At 41.6% G+C, this 17,175-nt stretch overlaps 2 protein-coding genes across 3 annotated transcripts in view; both read right to left on the bottom strand.

Annotated features, from left to right (window-relative positions):
* ARHGDIA (Rho GDP dissociation inhibitor alpha) overlaps positions 1 to 6,754 on the bottom strand; it is a 30,679-nt gene extending 23,925 nt beyond the window's left edge. Inside the window, exon 1 of one of the 2 annotated variants that reach the window (XM_072990663.2) lies at positions 6,706 to 6,754. The gene's annotated coding sequence lies outside the window, so the exon portion shown is untranslated. Of the gene's footprint in view, positions 1 to 6,592 lie in introns of both variants that reach the window. The other variant, XM_020814262.3, reaches the window with a different exon arrangement.
* Positions 6,755 to 9,883: 3,129 nt separating this feature from the next.
* On the bottom strand, positions 9,884 to 17,153 carry ALYREF (Aly/REF export factor). The gene is made up of 6 exons (XM_020814275.3): positions 16,920 to 17,153; positions 16,447 to 16,578; positions 15,102 to 15,249; positions 13,260 to 13,323; positions 12,403 to 12,574; positions 9,884 to 10,187 (listed from the first exon to the last, which is right to left on the bottom strand). Exons 1-6 carry the CDS (start codon positions 17,151 to 17,153, stop codon positions 10,173 to 10,175), a joined length of 765 nt encoding a protein of 254 aa, XP_020669934.3. The 3' UTR covers positions 9,884 to 10,172.
* Between the last annotated feature and the right edge of the window lie 22 nt (positions 17,154 to 17,175).

The raw sequence follows: 17,175 nt of genomic DNA, 5'->3' as shown, positions 1-17,175 counted from the left end.
TATCCTATGTTTTTTACATAGTGTAGTAACTAATAATATCTTGAAGGATTAGAGACCAAAAATCTGAAGAAAGCAGTAAATCAGCTGTCTGAGATTAAAATCTGTACTGTGTTTTGGTGAATTGCACTTACGTTACCTAGTACAGAACAGGGGTAGAGAAAAGTCAAGAAAAAAAGGGATTAATTTATGTTGTAGCTTCAGGTCCACTTAGGATATTTTCAATAAGAATGAACAAATTATCCAGGAACAGATGTACACTTAAACACATCTCTTGAGAAACTACTCCAGCAAGTGTGTTCTCTTATAGACTAGACATTGAGAATTGCTACGACGTTAATGCTAATTCCCAAATAAATAAAATTATGAGAATCACCACTGAATCTGAAGACTCAAGACAGCTCCTCCAAGTATTTTAGACTAAACTGGAAAGTATTAGTGATACAGAGCAAAACTTGCTTGCCTGTTCAATAGGGTACTTAACAACATCCATAGCAGTTGATGATTCAATTCTGATTGTTCTAATAGTGAATTCCTCTTTGTATTCCCATTCAGCAATAAAATTATAATCTCATTTATAGAGCCAGAGCACAGGTGCCAGTAAACAACTAGCCATATCAGCCTGTCACTCTAATCCAGTATTCAACTGATAGTGTTAATGGATACCAATGACTTTGAATCAAGAACTATGAATCCCATTCTATGCACGAATTCACTACAAAAAAACTCTGAACTTTTATATGTACCTTATTTTTCACCTAATCAGCACAAAAGCATTCTTTCATCAGACTTCATGTAAGGAAGGGCATGCTAATAGTGAGAAGCACCCTTCAGTCTGAGAACATCAAAGCAAATGCCTCAAATCAACTACACAGTTAATTCAAATATGGAATCCTAAGGCAACACATTTGCGACCACACAGCCTACTCCTTGTGCACTTGCTCTCAGCCTCTTCTACTCCCACGTATTTCCTGCTCATCCAACTCTTAAAACAAATACTCATCCTCTGGAGCCTCTTAAGGAAAAGAGAAGCCCACTTGAGTGAAGTCTCAAGATCTTCTAAGGAAAGCCCAGTCCCAATTAATTCTATTGCAACAGAGGCAAGAGGAATGTTCAGCATTGCATAGAAGACATACAGCTTTGCTGCCAGGGAAACTTGCTGCTGGGGAAAAAAGAGAAGCCTCTCCCACAAAGAGTCCCCAAGGTGGTGCCACTAATTCATTTTGGCAGAAGGTTCCATCTGAATGTACTGGAGATCCCACTAGTCTCAGGGATAATGCATTATGCTGCAGTGAGGGAGAAAGGGGTCCATGGGGAGTTTTGATTTAGCCCTCTTTCAGTGCAGTTGAGCTGAGGTATACAAAAAGCCATCAACTACCAAATCCTCTAATTCACATGGGCTTTTGACACATCTGCTAGCATTTTCTACAGAATGGCAAAGACTTCCTTGGAAGACCAGTTCTGGCTTTCTGAGCTGGATCATCTGGTACGAGAACCTTCCCACAAATATTGACGTATTCTGAAGATTCTAAGGATTAGAGTCTAAGGACAGGTTAATTTCTTTACCAGAGTACTCTGAAGTTTCCATACTGACCGGGAATTAGGTATAACAGATTCTGACCAATGCCAGCATTCACCCATTAAATAATTTTCACTGCTATTATATGGTAGCTGATAACACAAGTTTGCTAAGCTGTAGCGTATAGAAGCTCTCACCATGGTAACCCAGGAGAAAGTTGACAATGGCAAGAACAAATCATTCCAGGAGCCTCATCTTTTACTAGAAATACTACAGCACCAATAGAGCCTATCAAGAAGTACAAAGTGAACAGATTACTGGACCTAAAGTTCAGATTTCTGTGCCTCTGAGGAGTGGAATGAAGGATGTAGCACTGCAATATTAAAACCATCACAACACTGGCACAGCACCTGAAGCAATCCACAACCAGGCAGTTACATAGATCTGAAGCCTTGTGGTACAGTCGTGACTGGGCCAGGAACTGCCCTGCTAAGAGACAGTTCTTTAGTTTTTCCTTATGCAAAATGCTTTCATCTTCTTTGATAGGCTACCTGAAAGACTTGTGGATTTGGTTTTTTTTTAATCTCAACATTCTCTATTCTACTCTTGTTTCACTAAGCATCAGAACTTATCACAATGCAGTTCCCATAACTAAAGTAGACAGCAGTAAACTCCATAGAAAGAACCCTCTAGGGTCGGTTGGTAGACCAAGTGCAAATAAGATTGCTAGCTCAATTGCAGAAAAGACAAATAATAATCAGGAGATATAAATCTGTATACATACAGGCTAGAGAATCTGGGGATCTCCAGAGGCTGCCAGATTCAACTATTGCCAATCCTAAAAAGTGTACCCAAATGGGAGGCTAATGAGAGCTGTGGTTCAGCAAGGTCCGCAGGATGGTATGTCTCCTGAATCCCAATTTTCACTAAATATGAAGAAATACATACTAGTTTTCGCGAAGGCTTTCACAACCAGAATCTAATGGTTGTTGTGGGTTTTTCGGGCTCTTTGGCCGTGTTCTGAAGGTTGCTCTTCCTAATGTTTCGCCAGTCTCTGTCCTCTGAAGATGCCAGCCACAGAGACTGGCAAAACATTAGGAAGAACAACCTTCAGAACACGGCCAAAGAGTCCAAAAAACCCACAACAACCAAATACAGTACATACTAGCTCTGCCTCACTCCACACACTGGGGGTGACTTTCTGAAGAGGAGAGACTCTTGCACTACATGGTTTCTGGAACTCTATAAAATTAGAGAGAAATGGCAACAGCAATGCAGATACAGGGGAGGTCTATTGTTTTATTTCTCCTCACACTTTTAGTAGAGAGATATGTAAAGCTTGTTTTGGAATAAGCTATTTCTTGCATAGGAGTTGCTTTGCTCTTCTTACAATCCAGATTGACAATTAGGAAGCATACTGTTTTAGGGCCTTTGTTCTTTGTTCCTGGAGCACCTTCTCATAAAGGGATTTTAAATTTGTATACATCTATGTACATATTGTATTATGTATTAATTAATTTATTGTTGACAGGCCTGAAACGCTTGAAGTGCATTTATAGTTGTTTTACCAGAAATAGCTTCAACAGATGACACTATATTGCTAACACTATAATGATATAGGAAACTAAGGTAGAGAACACTCAGTACCACTACACTTCAAGGCTTGAGAGCAACCAACTAGCACCTCTATTTTTCTGGACTCTCGGAAAACAGCCTACATATTCCCCTTTACCATTTAAAGGGTTAGCCTAAGATTTAATTTACCAATGCCATTAAATCATATGCCAAAAAGTGACCTAGAGTATACCTTTGGTAACAAAAAAACCCAAAACAAAACAATAATGGACAAGATAATTTAGGTAGCAGTGAACCTCCTCTCTGTTCAGCAACAGTCATACTTTCAAAAAACCTGCATAACCTATTTTCACAGTGTCCATGACATATTTCTATTAAATACATAGCAACAGCGGATTTACACACTGGTATGTCATTAGATGTTGTCCTTCTCCCAACGTGCAACAGTCCATCAGCCCTAATATCACAACAAAGTACCTTAATAAGCTTCCACCTTAATCTTTCACAGGGCCAAAATAGATAGCACTTGCCAAAGAACAGCACTCAAAGGCAAAAGTACCCTTCAAAATGTGGCAGCTGCCAGTAACTGAAATTATCTTACAAACAATGCAAGTCAAACAGCTTAACAGACACATCTAAAGGCACTCAGCCAGCACAATACAGTACAAAGTTATGTAGCTACCTCCTTGAATCCATTTACAGCTTAGGAGACATTTGTTTTGAAGAGTTCCAAGAAAATTCACTGCTGTCCTTTGGAACAAATATCTAATTACTTTTATCTACTTCCTCTCTAACTTTATACTACATTACTTCTAAAAATACCGCCTAATTCCTTTTACTAACATAAAAAATCAAAATCAGGTAGCAATCTCTTATTTCTTTAAACATATGGTACATTCTGAATCATCACCCACACCAGTACAGTACTTCATTTCAAAAAGGAGAACTATCACTGCTTAAGCCTGCCTAAGAGTGTACAGTAGCTACACTGTGCTACAATTTGATTCATAGCCTGTATTACAGTTGAAATTGCAGTCAAGTGCTCACACAGGGGCTGTGAATTGACTGAGTTCACCCTTTATACTGGATGCAATTCACATTTCAGCCCATAGTATCTCTTTCTTTCCTTTCTTCCTCTGGTCCCATCCCTGCTATATTTAAAATATTTTACCCCACCTTTCTCTGAAAAGGGACCCAAGGTGGCTTACACTATTAAAAACCAATAAAATTTTAATATTCAGTTCTTTTTAAATATTTGAATAAAGAACTGAACAAACATTATATTTACGATGCTAGGTAAAAGCAATACTAAAGCAGATTTTAAAGAAATAAAAACACAAACCATCCCATTTATTGTCTTCTAGACAGTCAGTCACTAAGGAAAAGCCTTTCTGAAGAAAAAGGTCTTCCTCTGCTTGCAGAAGGACAGCAAAGATGGGGCCAACCCAGCCTCTGGTGGGAGAGAGTTCCAGAGCATGGGAGCCGAGTTAGAGAAAGTCCTCTCTTGTGTCCCCACCAAACACACCTGTGAGAGTGATGGAACTGAGAGAAAGGTCTCTCCTCATGACCTTAACACCCAGGTGGGCTCATTTATGGGATGTAAATATGAAAAATAATATTAACGAGGACCCAGAGATAAGGTGATCTAGTGCTAATCTCATATATAAAAGATTTTTTTTTACATTACAGCATTGAAGAATGATTGGGAGAGAGTAAAGAATGTGAGGGCATGAATATCATGCCCCAACTGCCTACACTACAGCACCAATACATACACACACCCATCTTTACAAGAACATATCACATTTAACCACTTGAGGAAAAGCTCATTCAAAATGTTCCAGCTTGAAAAACTGATCCTCCACATGCAGAGGGAAAAAAGCTGCTTTGGGAGCAAAAAGGGCTAGAGACTGTTTTTAATCAGCCTTTGCATCATGTGGTCAGGAAAAAATACTTCAAATTCACCCATTTCATGAGCAAAGCTAATCCCGCAATGTTTGACCATGCAGTCACAGCCTAACTTGCACCCAAGTCACTCTGTTGCAAAAACTATTCACAGATCTAAAAACATGGAACTGTATTGACAGTCCCACGAAGGATATGTACATCCTGTAAGCCTCTCTTACCCAACTTACAGTTAAAACATGATTAACAGTCCTCATCCACACCTAAGCCCACTCACATTATCAGAGGTCTTGTTGAAAAATGTTAACTTATAAGCCACTGGTTCTTAACCTTGGGTTACTCAGGAGTTTTGGACTGCAACTCCCAGAAGCCTTCACCACCAGCTGTCCTGACTGGGGTTTCTGGGAGTTGAAGTTCAAAAGCATCCGAGTAACAAAGGTTAAGAACCACTGTTATAAGCCACCAAGGTCCTCAAGGCCAAACACTTACAAAACAATGTAAGAGAAGCAGTTGCTGTCTGTGCATTAGAAGTTCTTCAGAAACCATTAAGCCAGTGTGGGGTGCGGGTCACAGAGCCATGTGCGCCAGCATTTCTTACCTGAAGAACCATGTCGGACAGCACTGCACATTAAAGCAGCAACACTCTAATGATACCCATGTACTGGCAAGTCAATTCTGGTTAAGGCAATCCCTTTCCAGGGTTTTCCGGGAAAAGAATACTCAGAAGGGGTTGACTATTTCTTTTTTTCTGGGGGGTCATCTTGGGACTGGCCCAAGGCCACCGAGGCTGGCTGTTCTCCCTGGAGGCAGAGTGAGGGGAACTGAACTCCCCACCTCTCGCTCTGCAGCCAGACACCTAAACCACTAGGTTATCCAGCCAGCAATAGCAAACACTTTAAAAAAAAGGCATAGCAACCTAAGCAAAGCATCATATACCATAACTAGACCTGTGAGTGAAGGGGAAGCTGCCCAGTAAAAAAGAACAAAAAATAAAGAGGATGAAGACAGGTCTATGTAGGACTGCTAGGAAGATTTTTTTTTCCTCTGTCGTCCTCCCGCCAGGCATCCCACAGCCCCGAATTTTAGCAGGAACAGCAACAAACACAGGGAAAATGTGTGTTTGGGGAGAATTGGGCAGGACGGTGCCCCAGCCGCAGCAACGTTAAGCAACGGCAAGAGAGGCGTTACTCTCGGGATAGGAAGCGGAGAGTCTCCTGAGAGGATGTGAACGAAAGCAGGTGAGCCAGAAAGGGTTCCGCAAATTCCCGGCAAAAGGCTCTGGACGTGGGTGTCCCGAATTAGCCTGGATAACGGCCCGCACGAGAGCTGAGCCCGTCCAGCGCCAACCCATGACAATGGCACGTCTCCGCTGCACGGGGAAAAAAATTCAAGCAGCGGCCGCAAGAGACAGGAGGAGGAGGCGGAGGTAAGCGATGCCGCCCCCGCCAAACCCAGGGCGGAACAGAACAGGAAAGAGAGAAAGCCCGGGAGAAGGACACACCGCGCGGAAACCACGCGCGCAAAACCGTCCGTCCCCTCGCTTCGCCTTCCCGCCCCGGAATCAAACCCATCTGGCCCCAACAAACAGCCTCTCACCTCGCGTCGCCGCTACCGGTCCTGCTGCTGGTGCCACCGGTGACGAACGCCGCCCGCCACCGCCCAGATCCACCCCGCCCGTGCACGCACCCCCGCACTTCCGTAATGCTCACCCGACGTCACTTCCCTCCATAAGAGAGCAGGGGTGGGTAGGTGGGTCGGTTTTTTTAAAAAACTCCCCCCTCCCCCTCCCGTGTTACTCCTCACTTCCGGCAAAAAGGACGACGTATTGGCTTTCAAAGCGGAGGCGGGGAAAAGGAACCGAATGGGCGCCGAGAAACCATAGAGATGTCACCCTCCGTCCAGACATTCTGTGTAGTCAACCTCAGGAGGGAGGAGCGAGAGGGGAAGAAAGAGCCTCTCGTCGCCCGGCCGCCATCTTGGGGTGGGAAAAATGAACTTTGGGTTGCTGAGGCGTTGGGCGGGTCGCCTCCTCCCCCCCCCCCATTGTGAGAGTCTGGGGAAGGGAGGGCGAAGTCGGTGTTCTCGGCTCCTTATCGACTCGACTGAAAAGTGGAGTCTGATGAAGCTAGATGGCAAACATCACATTACCCGAAGTTTTCCTGAAAGCAAATGTGGAAACCTCCCCTAGTTTCTTCCTCTTTACTGAGAGTAACAATAAGTAATGTTCAGTTTGTTCGTTTGGACCAGATTAAAGCAAATTGTTTGTCACTTCCCTCCTTCAGCTGAGTCAGAGCTTATTTAGATACAGTACTTGTTAGGATAGTCAGTTCATTTCACTTTGTGCTCTAATGTAATACAGAATTTAGCTTCAAGCAACTGACATATTTAAAGATATGCTTTATTCAGCAATATTTCTGAATATTGCAATAAAAGGGAGAGGCACTATATATAATTTAGGGGCAGACAAGATTTGAGCAGTAACTTGTATATTTTCCATTTGCGGTGGGTTAGAAGAGTTGAAGACGCCAGGTTTCCTGTGCATACCCCAGGACTAGTCTAGTTTGTGACTGTGGGGTTACTAATATACTTTTTCTGATCAATCAGGTCAAAGAATTTGGTACCAGACAATATCCATGCACTGTAAATTGTAATGTAATGAAGCAGTTTGTCCAAAAGACATCACAGTTATTACCAGTTAAGAATTTTAGGAACCTTTTAGATCAGGAAATCTTAAATGGACATTAACTTCCTGGCAATAGTAAAAATGAGGTGTCAAGAATTTTCAGTGGGTTGTCCTGAGACCAGGGTTTCCCCCCGAACAATTGTCTGGTTTATATAGAGGACTGCAGCAAAAGCCAGCTTATGAATGTGTAAAATAATGTACTAAAAACCCCTTATTTACATGTTAATCCTTTAGAAATGCCCTTGAATGTATTGATTCACCACTTCAGATGGCCCTCTTTCACATCTAACCTTTGTGATTCCTTTTTCCAGCAGTAGCCACTTTGAGATCCATATTGTCCTAGATTAAAATGTTACATTAAGTTCTATGCTGTCATTTCTGATGGCAGATTTGTGCCCCATTTATTCTCTTGCTCAAAGACAGACCCGTGTGCCCAATGTACAACACAGAAGCAAACTGCTGAGAGAGGGTGGCATATATCACATTAGGTGGGGCAAGTGGCATCCAAGTTTGTTTTGATCATATCTCTGGATCCATGATGTGCTGCCTGTTAAAATGTCAGGAACTGTTTTAAAACAGGAAAGTATTATCTGGAATGGCATGTAATTTGATATGCATGTGTACAGTAGTCTCAGCTAAAGAACAGAAGTGACAATGATGTTATCTTTTCTATCTAGTTTGTACTGTAGTAGCTTGTTCCTGGGTATCTGTTAATTTCTTTTCACCTCCCTGAGTAGATATACTAGTTTATTTTATTTTTTTAATTATTTGATTTTTACCCCGCCCCTCTAGACCATGTCTACTCGGGGTAGAATGTTTGCTGTATATTCATGAATTGAATTCCTAACTTATAAACACATTCAGAGCCTTTTACACTCGACCCCACGCCTATCCTTAGGACCACGTACACTATGTACTGTATATAACATTATAGCCTAAATACAGTACTGTGCTTCTATGCCTGAACTAGATTGCAATCCATGAAAGATCACACTAATATTTATTAGTGTCACAGTTCCTTTGAAATTAAATCATATATAACTATATATTTTGAATGGAGCTAATATGAAGTCCCCACAGCTAAGTGATTTTAACTCAGTCTACATTTATTTAGTTGAATGATATAAAAACACAAAATTAGGGTGCACTAAGCAACAATTAGAGGTATGCAAATTTGAACTAAAACTCTTAAGAGTTCCCCAGGCAGCATGGCCTGTCTCTTGTAATGATGCCCAGCAAGGATCAGTAATTTTTGAATACTATGCAATGGTAATTTTTGTTAAATGCATTTCCTTTCCCTGAAATCATGGATTTAAGACTGCTTTTGGTTTTTATGAGTAATTTTGGCATGCATACTCAGTGATTATACATTCTCGGTCTCATTTCAACATTAGGAAGTAGCTATGTTAAAGTGATAATGCACCAATAACCATGCAGATGTGGATTTTCTGATGATTTCAAAACCTGTAGGGTTTTTTTTCTGTGAAAAACCCACAATCACAGAATGGTGGAAAGAGACGGTGACACTGGTACAATAGCCTTATAAACATAGTCCTTTCCCACCCAGCCCTCAATATGGAAGACAAAGACTGTCTCCACAACACATTATTTTGACATATATTCTGTTCTTCCCATCCCCTATCTCACAAGACCTAGTAACAATTGAACCCAGTAAATAAGCAATTGCGAGAACAGATAATTAAAAATGCTAGCAAATTTACTTGAAAGAATTCAATAGGGAATTGCAAGTTGAAAGACTAAATCTTTACTTGGCATGTTGGAGTCACTGAATTTTCATAGCAACTATTTTACAGTAAAAATACTGAGGTGGGACCAGTACTGAACTTTGGAATCATATGTTTAAATACAAAAAACGACTTTAACAAGAATTTTACTCCCCCTTCATGACTATCACGGTGGAGCTATTTCACTGGAGGCTACCACCTCCCTACAAAAGCAGTCACACTGGTTGGCTTTAAGATAAACAAAGGGAAAAGAGTCAACACACAGGAAATGGGGGATATACAGTTATACTGGAGGAGAGTGGAGAGAGACCTGAGAAAACAGAATCCATTCCCATGGGAAGGGCAATCAGCACCAACTCTTTTGTTATGAGCCTGCAGGCAGACTGCTCCTTTACCTATCTTGGCTTCTGCCGCCCCAAAGCCAGGCTCCAGGTTTAACAGGAAGCAGACATTTACAGCTCTAGACACATTTCTAGTTTATTATTGCCAAGATGAAAAAGCCATCTTGGCCCAACAGGCAACCAGTAAAATTTTTCCCAAAAATAACTCAGTACAAAACAGATCTTTTTCAGAATTTAAAAAAAAGAAAGAAACCTTTACATGAGTTTAAAACCTATTCCAAAACATAAAGTAAAACAAATCCCATTCTTGATATTAGTAGCCGCCGCCATACACTCTTCCCCTCCCACTGGGGAGCATGGAATGAGATGTCTGCAGTCCTTCCCATGCACACAATGCGCCAACAGCTTTAACTGGTGTCCATCTAGAAGGAAAGACAGACAATTACTTGACTGACACCAGAAGAGCAAAAAAAAGACAAGAAAGCCCCATGTTTGGGGAGGGTTATTCTCGAACAGCATAGTTCAACCAGAACCATTCAATACAAATGGCATGAGAAAGCAACACCTTTAGACCATGAAAAATCAAACAATGCAAGCTTTCATAAAATAAAATGTTTTTTTCAGACATACAGCAGTATCTTGCTGACAGGGCAGAAAAATTATAAATGAATGCTCCAAAAGTACATGTCAGATGTTTGCGAGGTATCTGTTTAGGGCAAGTTTAAAGCTGGAAGCATTCAAGAGAAAATTGGACAATCATCTGTCAGATCTAGCTTCTGCACGAAGCAGGAGGTTGGAAATGGCTTACATGCCACCTTCCAACTCAGTTCCATGGTTACAACCAGGTTTCATGAGTATGGTTTAGTGCTTCACCCTTGGTAACATGAAACTGGACTTTTCCACCAAGCTATTCAGATAGAGGTAGCCCATCGCTCTGCATAATCCTCTTCCCCACCACCCCACATCACCTGTTTTTTGAACACAAGTTTCTTTCCTGCTTGGCTGAGGGTGGAGAAACTTGTGTTCCAAAAACAAGCAGGGGGTGACGCTCATATAGAGTGATGAGAAATTGTCTGAATAGCTTGGTGGAAAATTCCAACATGTAACCAGGGGTGGAGCATTAAACTAATTCTAAAAAGACACCTGGAAAACTTTTGCCATGGCATTTTTGGACATTCATTAGTATTTTTTCTGCATTGTGCACAAGATACTGGTGCATGCCTGAAGAAGTAATTTTTTAATTCACAAAAACTTTTGATGACATTTTTTAAAGTGGTCCAATAAGAGTGAAAATGGTTTCGCTATTATGTTTTACTAGGGAAAATATTTTGCACAATACTTTTTCATTCATCCATGTATGTTTGATGGAAACATATCCTGCTAAATCTTGTGTTTTTTGCTACATAAAATTTCTGAAAAGACATCCACAGCTCATCCACTGGAAGAGGCAGAACTAAAATTGTCACTATGAACAACAACAAAGCAAATATTTTGAATAAGACACTGATTTCCATTTAATACAAGATATTATTTAATATTCCAGCTCTCGCCATTTTAAGAAGCTTAGAATTTACTATTTTAATTTCAGGTTATGATCCGAAATTCAAATTTTTCTTGGTTAATAACTACAATTTCACAACAGCATCATGTTCTCGCTACAGAATAAGATACGTTTCTACATTAAGAGCAATATAACATCAAAACAATAACAACCAGAAATTACAAACTTTATGAACATGTCATGCATTCAGATAGCCACTCAAAATCAAAGTAGTTACATAAGCAGAGAAAGTCCAAACGTGCATGCAAACAGAATTTGGTACTTAGGAGGTGACATAATTAGAAGGGCCGTTATTAGTAGGCTGCAGGCAGGTTCAGAGCTTAGCAAATACCAAGTTAGGCTCCGGAGAATTCCCTAATCTCTGCACATATACCGATCACATCAAATTAGGCTGTACTTCCCAATCATGACTGATGAAGAAAGCAGCAGAAAAACCTACCCTATTTGTCCCTTCACAGAATATGAATGCCAGCAAAGGAGACTGCACACTACCGTATCCTCTAATTTTCAGTCCCACTGGGCAGGGCTCCGCCTCTCTCCCTTGCAGCTTCACCCCCACATGCATGTGCAATGGATTCTATCACAACTGGAACCTAATGCAATCGCTGCACAGAGGAGGAAGACAACTGCATGGAGGGAAGCAGAATCCTGCGTGCACCCAGCTTAGCGGGAACCTTGCTGCATACTTGTAGAATTTGAATCCAATCAGCAAAGGAAAAGGAAAATGTAAAATACTCTGCCCAGTCCTAACTGTGAAAAAATGTCTAGACCTTGACAGCTGCTACACCAGATGTCAAATTCAATTCGTCATGAAATCTGCTAGACTTTACAATGCCGAAGGAATTACACTTAGCTTATATGCTTGAGACCACCTCTATGTCAATAAAGTTAGTTCCCACATTTACTGGAAAATGGGATTTGCAAACAAAATATACAACATGGGGCCCAGCATCAAAACTGATGAATATACCTCCTATGAATGTCCTATTTGCTGTGAAGTTGTACTTTCACACTCAAATGCCTAATTCTCCCAATGGACACCAATTCTTCCACCCCTTCTGCCTTCCATTACTTACCCTGGCATTATAAGCATCCAACTGTGCATCCAATTCTTCTGCAGAAAGCTGCTGTTTAGAACTCCTGCCAGCACCTCTGCCTCTGCCTCTGCTACCACGGCTGCCTCGCCTGTTGCCACCACCAAAACCTCCTGTACCACCACGGTTTCTGGTCATGCCTCCTCTGTTTATACTAAAATAGAAGGATGGATTAGAAGGATGCCAAGGTACCCAACAAAAGGAAAATACAAATTGTAACTACTGCACAAAAGCTGTAGTGAAAGACAAAGGCTAATTACAATAAAGTTTGCACTTTAAAAAATCCTATTCCAAAAGCTCATACAGATAGAGATAGATGGAGGTACATCTATCGATCTGAGTGAAAAGTCTAAGTAGTGTATGCAGACTAGCATACATTTGTGCCCTGCTTTATGATTACCCCGCATTACGACGAATCTGCTTCACAACGACGTTTTTGCGATTGCAAAATGATGGTCTAAATAGGGTTTTTTCGCTTTGCGATGATCTGTTCCCTGCTTTGGGAACCGATTCTTCGCAAAACAATGTTTTTAACAGCTGATCAGCAGTTTCAAAATGGCCACTGGGTAATTAAAATGGCTCCCCGCTGCGTTTAGAGATGGATTCCTCACTATACAGGCACCGAAAATGGCTGCCATACGGAGGATCTTCGTTGGACTGTGAGTTTTTAGCCCATTGGAACGCAGTGAACGTTTTTCAATGCGTTTCAATTGGCTTTTTATTTTCGCTTTACGATGTTTTCGCTTAACAGCTATTTTCCTGGAACGGATTATCGCCGTTAAGCGAGGCACCACTGTACTGTTAAATTTCACTAACAAACTGCAAGCGAAGTCTCCTACCTCTGTATTGGTCTCCTCTGTGTATCTATTTGTGATGTAACCAGCTGGATGTTCATGGGACGTCCTAGGAAGAAAAAAGAGACAATGTGCTTATAAATCACCAAAATTTTATTAGTCTGCAGAAAAATTCCACTAGCCTGCTTTGAAGAAGAGACAATGGCAGATGAGAAATGGGAGAACTCTATCCTTTCTTAAGCAACATACTAGCTTTCCAGGTATAAGAAAGAAGCTCTCTTCTTGCAGAATGGATAATAAACAGCTTTTTAAAAATTAAAACTATGCTTTTTAATGACGTTATGACTAAGATACATTATTTTTAAAGAAAAGGTGACAGTGATAATTTTAATATTAAATGTTCAATAAGAGCTCATTACAAAATAAAGTTTGGAAATTCTAGTTCTATATTATGAGGCAATACACTCATACCAAAATCAAATCACTATTGCTTTTAAAAGAGTTTTTTAAACAGGGATGAAGAGTCTTGGATTAGAACTTAAGTTTTATGGGATTTGATAGGCTTCATAAATACAGTGGTGCCTTGCGCAACGGTCACTCCGTAGAGCGACGAATCCGCGCAACGATGCCATTTCTGCGATCACAAATGCGATCGCAAAACAGCACCTAGATGGGGAAAATTCACAGAGCGACCCGCCGATCAGCTGTTCCGCAGCTTCAAAATGGCCACCGGAACAGCCGAAAGGGCCGGGCGCAGCGTTTTCGCACCCTTGGTAAGCAAGGGGAGGGTGCGAAAACACTGCCGGAACAGCTGAAATGGCCGCGCGCAGCGTTTTCGCACCCTCCCCTCACTTACCAAGGGCGCGAAAACGCCACGCCCGACCCTTCCGGCGGCCATTTTGGACCCGCCAAACAGCTGATTGCAGCGTTTTCGCGCCCTCGTTCAGCGAGGGGAGGGCGCAAAAATGGCTGCCGGCCATCCCGGAACATCGCACAACAGTGAGTATTCAGCCAAATTGGAACGCATTAAACCATGTTTAATGCGTTCCAATGGCTTTTTACTTTCCGTTGAGCGATGTTTCACACAGCGAGGGTTAATCCGGAATGGATTAACCTCGCTGTGCGAGGCACCACTGTACTTAAATTAATCTTTCTGTCTTCCCAGTCAGTCCAATAGCTACCATAAGAAAAATTGGTAGTCCTCAAATCTGGTTTATGCCTCTTGACATACACATGTTAACAAGAATACAGGGAAATTATCAATAGCAGACATGATCAGCCCTATTTTCCAGCTTACTGAAATTATTCCTCAAGGCGCCTTCCCTCTCCCATCAGGAAGCCCTAATAAAACTTCGGTACTCCTTTTCAATTTTCTCCTTGATCCATGTTGATTCCTTTACTGACATCTCTACCTACTGTGCAATTAATGTTCGACCTCTCTCTCTCTCTGAAAGTGCACCCTTTCAAATACTGAGAGTGTCAATGATTAGAAGCTTACTGGAGAGGGCATCAATCTGGGCAAGATAATTATAAAAAATATCAATTGTGAAAAGTATGTATTAACTTTACAGAAAGAAAAAATATGCTTTCTGGGGAAAAACATTACACTGTTAGGTTTGTTAATAGCAACTTAAATAAAATTGATTTATATCAAACCCAAACTGCTCGACTAGCAGGCCACTAGATTTCTATGCTGAGTACATGGCAGGGATACAGCATTCTATCCCTCTTCTACTAGCACTCTGGTCATGTACATGGAATCCCATGAACTTCCTCCAGATGTAAAGGCTACCAAGTTAACACATTCAGGACTGGTTTATCATCAAAACTGCACCAGACCATCTTTTATTCACTGTGTAAATGCCCACATGAACAAGAAGTACTTACCATCCAGAGGAACTCCATTGTATTGTTTCATAGCCTTCAGAGCATCTGCCTTTCTCTCAAAATGCACATCTGCGGTACCTAGACTACGTCCAGATCGGTCATAATGCACAGCTGCCTTCTTCAGTGTTCCAAACTCTGCAAAAAGCTCCTGAAAAGTGAGATAGAAAGATAAATACACAACACCTCCTAGAATTGTGTAAGAAGGCCTTGCAAAAACATTCAAGTCAGTGTAATTACTAAGCTGGCTAAGTATAAAGGGCGTCAATTTCCACTCTCACATTCTCCTTTTCACTTTAGTTAAAATTCTGATTAGGCTTGCTACATTTGTTATTTATTTACTTTGCACAGCTTAATGAGAACGACAAGTAATTATCATCCTTTAGCCAAATAAGCACTCCTAAAAAGCCAATTACCTTACATATAACTATTTTAATCAGACTAAGGCAGACAATGCAATAGAAATTTGTAACTATCAAATCTAAGACATGACAACATTCACACATTGTGTGTTCTCCAACAACAGGAACAGTTGACATACTTCTCTAGTTTCTCTTCATAAAACTACTGCTGCATCATCATGACCTTCTACTCTGCAAATATATTTTGTTCAATGCTGTTTTAACAGCAAGTCAGCCTTCATGGAAAACAAAGCATCATGCAAAATATTTCTGACTTGAGCTAGATCTCAACTGATATATTGACGTTTTTGTTTCTATAAAGTGTGTTCTACTCTTTTTAAGTATTGAAAGGAACCTCTCGTATATCTTCTTGCCCCAAGATTCTACGGAACTGAAAATCAATGTTTTACCTATATTTCACATAACAAATTAAATTTGAAAAATAAAGTGCTGGAGAATGTGGGAACAGAAAACACTGGAATATAAAGTATTTTATCTTTCGGACCAATCTTAGTCAAGGAAAAATTCTAGTAGACATCTTCAATTCCCATGTAGTAGGGAGAAAAATCGAATGCATCAGATATTTCTACTGTGAACACTGTCAGGCTCTAAGAACCTTGCGCAAACTCAGCTTCATAAATGCTCATACATGCACAAAAGACAAATGTTAATAAATCTGAAGACTAGAAAAGCTATCAAAAAGAAAAAAACATTAATACTGATCATTTCATAAATGTTCATTTATGGGAAGTCTTTTTCTCTCTCTCTCAAAAAATGATGATTTAGTTACACTCAGATAAAGTTATAAACATAAAACTTGGTGCTGCAACATCACAGAAAAACCACATGAACAAACTAAAGGCAAACAACAAGGGATGATCAGCGCCAACAGTTCACCATTCCAAATCACCTCCTACTTAGAAAAACTGGGGCAGGACGAGAATTACCTGTATATCTGCATCCGACACACCGAAATCCAGATTGGAGACGAGCAGCTTTCCGCCGGTCTCCACACCAGCTCCAGGACCAAAGCCGCTATCAAACAGATCATGTTGCCACTTTTCAGGAAGTTGCTTTGGCTACAAAGAAATTGAAATTTCAGTCCTATCATCGCCCGATGTCCCAAAAGATCACTACAGTACTCCTTAAAACACTTCCCCCTTCCACCCGGGGGGGGGGGGTCTCCAGGGCACCCAGAGAGTCCCTTGGGGTGGGCGCATAATTCCTTCGCTGCCACCGCGAGGAAAATGGCGAGGGACAGAGCACAGGAACACTCCCAAAAAAGCCTCCACTTCGCACGAGAAAGTTTTAAAACAGATGCAGAGCAGCCAGTCCTCCTCCTCCACCACCGCCGCCGCCTTCCCCGAAACCCACCCTTAGAAAGCCTCCTGGTTGCCCGCCTAACTAGGGACGTCCATACCCGGCTGTAAGGCGCGGGCCTGTTCCTGCCGCCTCCTCGGGACAAGGCGGCTCTGTTCCGGACGGGGCCGCCGCCGCCGCCTGCCCGCCCAGCTCCGCCTCGCCCAGCTCCGCCGCCACGACCTGCCGCTCCCCGTCCCCGTCCTCGGCCACCACCAGCCCGGCCGCCTCCGCCGCGCTGACTTCGGTTCAGTTTAATGATATCGTCCAAAGACATATCCATTTTATCCCCCATGATGGCGGCTCCCTGCGGCTCC

The sequence above is a fragment of the Pogona vitticeps genome, chromosome 2 (genome assembly GCF_051106095.1).
Source record: "Pogona vitticeps strain Pit_001003342236 chromosome 2, PviZW2.1, whole genome shotgun sequence".
NCBI lineage: Eukaryota > Metazoa > Chordata > Lepidosauria > Squamata > Agamidae > Pogona > Pogona vitticeps.
The sequence above is the reverse complement of the archived record's forward strand: the minus strand, read 5'-3'. Positions and strand labels throughout refer to the sequence as shown.